The 9884-nt window shown below is 33.6% G+C and overlaps 1 protein-coding gene across 1 annotated transcript in view; it reads right to left on the bottom strand.

The window, feature by feature from the left end:
* Window positions 1-6635: 6635 nt before the first annotated feature.
* Window positions 6636-9884, bottom strand: part of FHIP2A (FHF complex subunit HOOK interacting protein 2A) — a 42883-nt gene continuing 39634 nt past the window's right edge. Inside the window, exon 17 of the mRNA XM_051981493.1 lies at window positions 6636-9819. Coding sequence (XP_051837453.1) covers window positions 9714-9819 — 106 coding nt within the window. The 3' untranslated portion in view covers window positions 6636-9713. The remainder of the gene's footprint in view (window positions 9820-9884) is intronic.

Genomic DNA, 9884 nt, shown 5'->3' with positions numbered 1-9884 from the left:
GCATCTGTAAAATAACAATATCATTTATCACTCAGGGTTGTTTTGAAAATAAAATATTTTTAAGGCACTCTGTAAACCTTAAACTGCTATATGTCATCATCATCATAATTTCATGACCTTAGGATCATTGGAGAAGAGAGTACAGTGGAATAATATTAGTTTGAAGTTAAACATCCAAGGTGATAAGTCCTGGCTTAGCTACATTCGGTTAATGAAATATTTATTAAGTATCTTCTGTGAAATAAAATATTATTATTATATTACATATTAGCATATAAAATATATTATTACATTATATAATAATAATAATAATAATATGTTTTTAAAAGTATCTTCTGTATATAAGGCCTTATACTAGGAATTTGACAATTAAATAGGCCAGGCCCTCAAGAAGACTTCATTGTTCTTCAAGTGATGGTTGCAAAAAGTACTTTGTAACTTGCAAAGTGATACATATATGCTGTACAGGGATTCTATATATTTGTGATTTTCAATCTAGAGATCTCCTTTGAATTTTCATTTCTGTTCCAGACTAGTATGTACAAAAATTACATGAACTAAACATTTTACAATCATTCCTAATTTTTAAAAAAAAAGCTTTATGGAAAGGAAATCACTGAATTATAGAATAAAGGACAATTTGGGATTTAAATATACACAGAAACCATATTACACTTATAGGATCTGAAGTCTGGGAGGGATCTCTTTGGCAGCTAAGCCAGCCTCCACTTGTACAAGAATCTCTTCTACCCAAATAATCATGCACCCTTGAAGCCTTGAAGGCTTCTAAACTCTACATCCTCTAACTTGTTACACAATTAATAAGAACTAAAGGGTAAAGACAAGTACAAAAGTATATTTTTTCAACATGGAAGAATAATGTTTATGGAGTTGGCTAATTTGTTTCCTTCAGCAAACGGTTCTCTAGGGAAAGTAAATCAATTAAAATGCTGCATGCTACTATCCTTGTGAAGTAGAATGGGGAATACATTTTTCATATAATTACATAAATGTATCTCCATTCCAAGGCTTTAAATATATGACTTTATCAAGACTACAGTGAATTTGTGAGTCATTGCATCCTTTTACATTACAGTAAAATTGATTTTCTCATTCCTAAGCCATAAATTAAAGGTCTTAGGCAATACTAGACTTGCTTTGTCCTGTCACAGGATCTTGTGGGTGGATGGGGGAAATCAGTTTGTGAGAGGAAAACAGTTTTTCTGCTCTTTTAGGAATCATATTTACCCCTTAGGTTTACATTTGTACTTTAATTTCATTATTGTATTTTGTTTTTATATCATTTTGAGTTCTCAATATGTTCTTCCTTCTCTATCCAGAAAACTATATTTTGTCACAAAGAAGGGGCAGAGAGAAACAAGTTTAGTATGACTAATCTACTGAGGTGAAGAAAATATGCAATTTTGCAAACCCATAGTCCCCCCAATCACTGCAAAGGAAGAGTATGTAATTTTCTTTCCTACAATTTTATTACTGCAATAGGTCTTAAGTATCTTTTTCACCTACTTCTTTCATTTTCCAGTAAGAAAAAGCACAAAGTGTTTTGCACAATGAAAAAAACTGGTAGCAAATGCAGGGCTAGAATTCAGGTATTCTGACTTCCAGTTCGAATTCTTGACTATGACACTATGCTTTAAGAACTGAAAACTGGCATTTATATTTTGATGATCTTAATTCAACTTGAAATTCTTATCAGTAGCCTTTGATAACTATTAAAATCCTTTGATCATAATTAGAAACCAAGATTATAATTTATTAATAAGGAACCAAAAAAAAAATAATCCCCATAAGAAGGTGGAAGAGATGGTGGCATAATGGATAGCAGATAACTTCCAGATTTGGAATCAGGAAATCCTGGGTTCAAGTGCTGAATCTGACATGTATTAATTGTGTGACCATGGGCAAATCAAGTGAACAACCTTAGCTTTAAAGTATTGAAAGCACATACTGTGCTTACCAGGCACTACACGGAGGGCCTGGAATACACATACATTAGAAGCAAAAAGAAAAACAGTCCCTGCCCTCAAAAAGCTTACATTCTATCCAAGGTAGATAATACATTTTAAGTGCACTGAAAAAGAGGCAGGGGAGGGGTAAAGCCAGGTGGCACAGATAAAAAAAATGTTGAGGATGTTGGAAATTGAGCTAGGTTAGAAGAAGACATAAATATCATGGGTGATTCCACAAATGGAGGTTTCAGAAAGGAATTCACTAGAGGATAAAAAGATGAAGGCATCTCTAGAATGAGGAGGCATCTGAAGCAGAGTTGAATTAGAGTAAAAGATCATGGGTGATTCCACAAATGGAGGTTTCAGAAAGGAATTCACTAGAGGATAAAAAGATGAAGGCATCTCTAGAAATGAGGAGGCATCTGAAGCAGAGTTGAATTAGATTAAAAGACTACAAAATTTACACATTTCTTAGATCAGCTGGTGTGATGATCGCATATTTTAAAATCAGCCGGAGTCAGGCATTCAGGTTAAGGGAAAATCTTTGATCTTTATTTTTTGTGGAGGTTAAGGGGAATGGCGATAGGAATATGAGCAGTTGCGCCACGAACATGGCCAACAGTCTCCGCCCCCCTGCCCCCCCACCTCTCTCCACTCACCAAAATCGTCCCTACGTCATTTCCTATACATCAGAACTTGCACAAAGAGTGGGCGGGGGCCATTCTTTCTCCAAGCATATATATTAATAGAGTATGGTCCAATTACTATTTAGCCTCACATGTTTGGGATCTCAGTGCATCAACTCGAGCTTCAGCCCATTACAAGCTGGGGTATTTCCATACTAGGAATTCTTCACACTCATGAAACAGTGGGCCCAGATCAACATTTTAAAAAAGCAATTACTTTAATAGTTAACACTATTAAAGATTTAGGGACCTGTATGTGCAAAAATGTTTGTGGCAGCCCTTTTCAAAGTGGCTGGAAACTGGAAATTGAATGGATGCCCGTCAATTGGAGAATGGTTGGGTAAATTGTGGTATATGAACATTTTGGAATATTATTGTTCTGTAAGAAATAACCAGCAGGATGAATACAGAGTGGCTTGGAGAGACTTACATGAACTGATGCTAAATGATATGGGTAGAACCAGGAGATCATTATACACTTCAACAATTCTACATGAGGATCAATTCTGACGGAAGTGGCTATCTTTAGCAATGAGAAGATCCAATTCAGTTCCTATTGATCAATGATGAACAGAACCAACTACACCCAGCGAAAGAACACTGGGAAATGAGTGTGGACTGCTTGCATTTTTTTTTCTTCCCAGGTTATTTTTACCTTTCTAAATACGATTTTTCTTGTGCAACAAGAGAACTGTATGAACATATACGCATATATTGTATTTAAGATATATTTTAACATGTTTAACTTGTTAAAAAAAAAACTATTAAAGGCTTATAAAATCTATTCTGGATCCGACCTCACTCAATTTAATTCAGTAATTGAAGGATCAAGAAAATGCACAGAAAACAATTTTACATAAAACAAGAATAAAGAAGATAGCATTTAGACAAAATGCTATTCCTCAACTCTGCCCTTTCTTTCACTACTACAACCATCTTACTAAGTCAGAAAGGTATCCCTGTAGGGCAGCACAAATTCAGCTAAATCTTCAATATTTAGTGAAAACTAATTAAGTACCAATTCTATGCTAAACATTGGGTATACAAAGGAAAAAAACAGTCCCAGTTCTCTAGGAGCTCAATTTTAAGGAGACAAAATGCAAACAAGCTACAAATTAGCTTATATGCAGAGTAAGTTAGAAATAATCAACAGAAGGCAGGCACTAGAATGAACAGGGGGTAGGAAAGACTTCTTTTAGAAGGTGAAACTTTGGCTGGAATTTGAAGGTAAGCAGAGAGGAGAGCCTTCTAGGTGGGAAATAGCCAGTGAAAATGCCAAATCCAGAGATGGAGTACAGTGTTCAAAAACAGCAAAGAGGCTAGTGTCAGTAGATTGTAGAAACTGAGGTGGAGACATGGAGAAATGGGCATATATATATAGGGCTTCAAAAGCCAGAAGACTTTATATTTGATCCTGAAGGCAGGCACAGGAGTTTATAGAGTTTGGGAATGACATCAACTACTCATAGATTGAGTCTTTAAAATCTAAGAATCCTTTTCTCCCTTTAAAGGAAAATCCACATCGCCTACACAAAAGATCCAAGCCTCCTTCTTACCTTAAGTTTGAGAATGGATTTAGACAATGTACCAATTTCTAGGGTTCATGAAGGTATCATTCCCAAATTCAGGACTATCTACAGCCTACTTTTTATCGAGCTTCTCTTTATTTCACTTCATGGATGTGCTAAGCAAAGCTATCAGTGCCAATTTTTCCATGTTGGTAAATTCGCAATATTTCAAATTTTTTCAACATTACTACTTCTGTTATGATGAGCTGTGATCACTAATGTTAGTAATGCAATTGTTTTGGGGTACCTTAAACCATACCTAAGATCAACATAATTGCTAAATGTTTTGCATTCTGACAGTTCCATTTCCCATCTCTCTCCCCTCCTTTCCTAGGGCTTCCCTATTCTCTGAGACATAATATTGAAATTAAGCTAATTAATAACTAACTCTAAGAGTCAGTGGATAAAGCAATATTACTGCTATAGCTACCACCTGGTCAACAGCCATCAAACATGGAGTAAAGTCTCTGTACCTGCAAAAAGATTACAACTTATTGCAAGTTCAGATAATGTAATTTTGTAACAGTAAAATATTTTAAAATTAAGGTTATGTACATTTATGTTCAGCTGTACTGATTTTAATCCACATGATCTTTCCTGACCATTTACTATTACAACTAAGTGGATCCCTATATATCACCTCATTTTATCAATAAGGAAATCATTAAGAGGTCAGAAGCAAGACTAATTTGAGGTTACATTGCTAAAAGGCACAAATGGGACTTAAAACCAGGTCCTTTATTTCCTGAGTCTAATGTTCTTTTCATGAAAACATGTCGCCTCTTCCAAATTTCTCAGGAGATATTGCTCTGAGCTGTAGCAATAAGCAAAAGGGCTACTATTAAGACCTAGTTTAGACCAAGGAAAGAATTTAAATCAGAATATTTATTACTTACCTGAGATCCAGAAAGACAAACCAAAAAGACCACTGTAGTTGTTTGGGCTTAACTTTTCATTTCTAATCCATTAGAAATTTAATTCACTATTTCTACAGGCATATGCTTCCTATATCCCAGGAAGAACGAGTCTTTCAAGTCATAATATTTAACTATTGTTCCTGACCTCCTGGGAAATATGAGCCAAAATGGGAAGAAAGCATAGAGAAAACAACAACAACAAAAAAATATAATAGGAGTTAGCATTTCCCATCAGTACCAAGAGTAGTTTCAATCAACAAGCATTTACTAAGAGCCTATTATGTGGCAGCCATTGAATAATGTATTGATATGAAGGGAATAGATAAGAAAGGCAGAAAGCTTTACCTTGTAAAACAGCTTTCCTTTTACTGAGGAGATACCCCATATGTAGCAATCAGTATATATGAGCAATACAGAAAACAGGAATTTTGTTGGGGGCAGTGTTACTTACTGGAAATCATAGGATCATATAACTAAAACTAGAAGGGATCTCAGAGGTCATCTAGTAAACCCAAATTCAACAGGTTAAGGAAACCTGAGGCCCAGGAAAGTCACTGACTTGCCTAAGATCACACAGGTATAAGGATCAGAAGTGAACTCAGATTCTTACTTCATTGCCAGAAACTTTTTCCTGTAGAGAAACAGAACTTCCAAGAAGAGTTGAGGAAGAATTCCAGGCATGGGAGAGAACTTTTACGAAGGCTCTAAGGTGGGACAAGGAATGTTCACCCCAGGAGCAGCAAACAGACTGGTATGGTTGGAGCATGAACTACATCAAGGAAGAGGGTCATTAGCCCAGAAAGAGACAGGAACTAGACTGTGAATGAATTTAAGTCCAACTAAGATGTTTTTATGAGCAGGAACGTAATATAGAATGTGATATATGTAGATAAGACCTGCAGTAGCCAAATAAGAAAAAATAAGTTTGTGGATGAAAACATACCCGGTATCAGGTATATTGTTCACATGGTAGTTTGTAGTAATAGTGGAACATAAATGGATTGGCAAAGACCAGAAACATCTATGGCAATGAATCAGCTCTTACACACATAGACATACCATTTTCTCTGAAATAGGACTTGAATTTTTCAAGTTTTCCTTGGGGTTATTATAGTACTTTAATGAATGAAATACTGCAAAATTCCTAATTCATAAAAACTATATATACACTTGGGAATACTACTTGAAAAATTCTTTTCTACTCTCAAATTCTAAAGTTTTAGGTTGAAAGGCAGGGGTAAAAGTACATGGCTGGCTTTGTTTCTTCTTAGATTATGCTGTATACTATACTTGTTTCATTCAGTTATCCATGCAGAGAATTTTATATTTAACTGAATTGGCTAATCATCAGGCAAAATAATAGTAATTTTAAAAATAGTATTTTGAATGAAGTGACATATTATTGTGTTATCATATAAGCCATCCTTCCTTTAAATACTTGCAACAAATGAAACATATATAATTCAGATTCCAAAAATAGAAACACACATGTAGTTTAAATTAAATTAATTTATTTTTAGATTATCCCTCTTAGTCCTGCATGCATTGGTTAGCACAGAGTTGAACTTTATCACAATCTTCTTTGTAAAAGTAAAAGTATGTACTCCAATAACTTTTTGGGATAGTTCCATGACTGACAAACCATGGTAACACTGTTGAGTCAGCAATTTATACAAAGTTCAATAGAAAAAATTTACTGAATATCCTGTTTAATGTAAACAAGGCAAGAGGCAAACAAAGAGTTTACAGTAACACTATTTTACAGGGCCTGAAATGATTATCAATTGTGTGTTAAAGCGCTGGATTATATTACCCTGGCATAGATATCTGGATTTATTGTACAACCCAAAATACAAACACCATGTAATTTGTGAGTTAGCATTTCACGGTTTATTCTATCAATGTCTATGAACTTCATAATTAAATGGTAATTTTATATTTGTACAATAATTCATGGAAAAATTTACCAATTTATGAAGTAATTTGTGCCCTGTAAAATTAGGTGTAACAATTTTTACACTAGCAACAGTGTAAGCAAGCTAAGGATTTTGGTCCTTATATATACATAAAGTAATATACAACCAGACTGAAAAGCTGTGTTTTAACTCACAGCTCCCATATTGCACAGTTATATTATGAGAAATAGTCACAATATGAGCACTGTAATGATAATAGGCTAAGACTGATGCTCATTATGAAAACTTCAATAGGATTTGAAAACAGCAACTGCCCTGGTAAAGAATTTTTTTTTAAATGTGCACTCCTATTTACACAAATACGCAGCAAAGCTAAAATTCAATTAGGGATCTCCTTAAGGTGATCATCTCAGTGGTGTTTTTTAGTCCAACACTAGCTATTAACAATCTTTTATTTAAATGTTCACTGATAGGAAATATAGAGCCCTATCAACAGAATAACAATAAAACTAGCTATTTATTGCAACTTTCCACTGACAAATTCAGATCCAACACTGAGTGATTTTTCCTATCTTCCTAAACAACGAAAAGTGCATGTGAAAATTTGAAATAAAAAATAAAAACAAAGTTCATCTTAATTTTAACTTATTTGGAAGTCACTGTATTAATAACTATGGTTTCATAAGCAGCACCCTTTACAAAAACAAGTTCTAAAGCTCTTAGCTTGATTTTGTGGATGAGCTCAAACACCCATATCTGAGAGTGAGAAATGAATAGTATTTGGTTGAGAGGTAAAAGCATCAGTCAAATCTTAAGCATTAAACAATTATATATCAACATAAGAAAATATTAATAAGCAAAATTTACCTCAATGCATTAAATTTTAAGTAATTCAAATTAAGTAAACAATTTCTACAATATAAGAATGCAGTACTCTTTGCATGAACTGACTGATAACAATAGCTGACTGAATGAAACTCCATTATCAAAATCTTTTAAAGAAAACTACACGTTAACACCTGCAGTTTAGAAATTTGATTTTTTTTGTTGTTATTTTACTTTGCAAATTTGGAATATCATTACAGATTTGATTTAAATTACTTAAAAATATACTGTCTTAAAAGGTGGTAAATCTACTGTTAAGAATATTCATAACTGCTTAAAATCTTGTTCTTATCTAACAATGAAAAAAAGCTTTATGAAACATAAGAGAACAGACAAATGAAATCAAAGCAAATGCCTTAAATACACAAAGATTTATAATTTGGTCCTATACACAGGCAGTGCAGTTTTCAGACATGCAAATATATGCTAAGTGTATATAGACCTTCTCAAAGAGGCAGTGACAGATTCCCTTTACATGATTATAAAATTAACGTTTTTCCCCCAAACATTTTTAAGTGGACTGGTAATAAAGAAAAAGAAAGTGCAGCTGCTTAACTTTAAAAATTTAACAAAAAAATTCCTAAACAAACTTAGAAGAACTGATCTGAGTACTAATAATCATTTAAATTAAAAAGACCAAGTGACAGCAACACACACTGCTTTGTCCACTCACCCCAAAGATAAGTTACCCAATATTCCCCTTTAAGCACCCATTTTACACACACGCGCGCACACACACACGCACGCACACACGCACACAGACACCCTAGCAATTTACCAAAATCCTTTGACATATAAGCAGGACATTGAAAGACTATGATTTTTTTTTTCCCTTTAGAACCCTATATAACAAAGACTTCAATAAAGAAAAATGTAAACATTGAGAATGTTGGCATTCAGACTGCTGCTTATTAAAGTGGTATCAGTCAGTTCTTTGCCTAGAAACTACCATGAAATTCAACAGGATAATAAAATCACAAAACACATTGCCAAGGCACAAAATGTTCTAAACCCAATTTGTGTTAAATAAGCTTCTTAAAAAAATACTGTTTTAGCAAACACAGTGGCAAATATGATACTTTAAATAAACTGAAAACAGCATATGAAATCAATTCTTAATATTGCTAAACAAGATTAAAATAACATTTTGAAAAATACGTAATTGATTAAATACCCAGTACATGAATTAAGAATTTCTTCATTATACTAAATTATCCTTTTTCTTATAAAAGACTGAAGGAAGCTAATTTGTTCTAAAAATTCTTATCTTCGGTTATCACCTTCTACTTTTCCTTACCTTTTTTTAGGTAGTGAATAAATATTTTTTAATGCATGTTTTTCATTATCTGATTTCCATTTTCCTTTCATGCTTTGCTTGATAAGAATTCTGGCATCCAAAAGTTACAAAAACCAATGATTTTCTTTGCTACATATCAATCAAAAAGAACATTTGTATTGAGCTTCAGAGTGTCATAAAGCCTCATTATCCAAAATAAGATTAAAATAAAATAAGGTCAAAGTTATGACATCAGAAATTTTTACAGCCATTAGAAAGTCATTAGAAATGTTTGTTTCCTGAAGTTCCTTTGATTGCATCCTGGGATCAGTGACGTGCAATTATATACAGAACTACTACAATAAAAGACAATGTCAAAAACTGTACATCTGTTACCAAGAATGTCCATTCAGTTGTGACCTCCACAGTTCCGGCCAGTTTAAGGCTTCAACCTTTCTTGCCTGAGTGACATGGAAGCTACCATAAAGATGTCCTTCATGGTGTAGATGAAGTATGATATTTTACAAATGCAATTGCTGCCAATTCTTTACAGAACTCTTCTAATACAATCACACCTTCTAGTAATGTCATGTGGTCAATCCTAGTAAAGTTAAAAGAACTAAAGTAATTAAAAAGGAACCATCACAAAATAGCAAAATTATTGTA

This window comes from Antechinus flavipes, chromosome 2, assembly GCF_016432865.1.
Source record: "Antechinus flavipes isolate AdamAnt ecotype Samford, QLD, Australia chromosome 2, AdamAnt_v2, whole genome shotgun sequence".
In the NCBI taxonomy this organism is placed as follows: Eukaryota; Metazoa; Chordata; class Mammalia; order Dasyuromorphia; family Dasyuridae; genus Antechinus; species Antechinus flavipes.
This window is presented reverse-complemented; position numbering and strand designations above follow the sequence as displayed.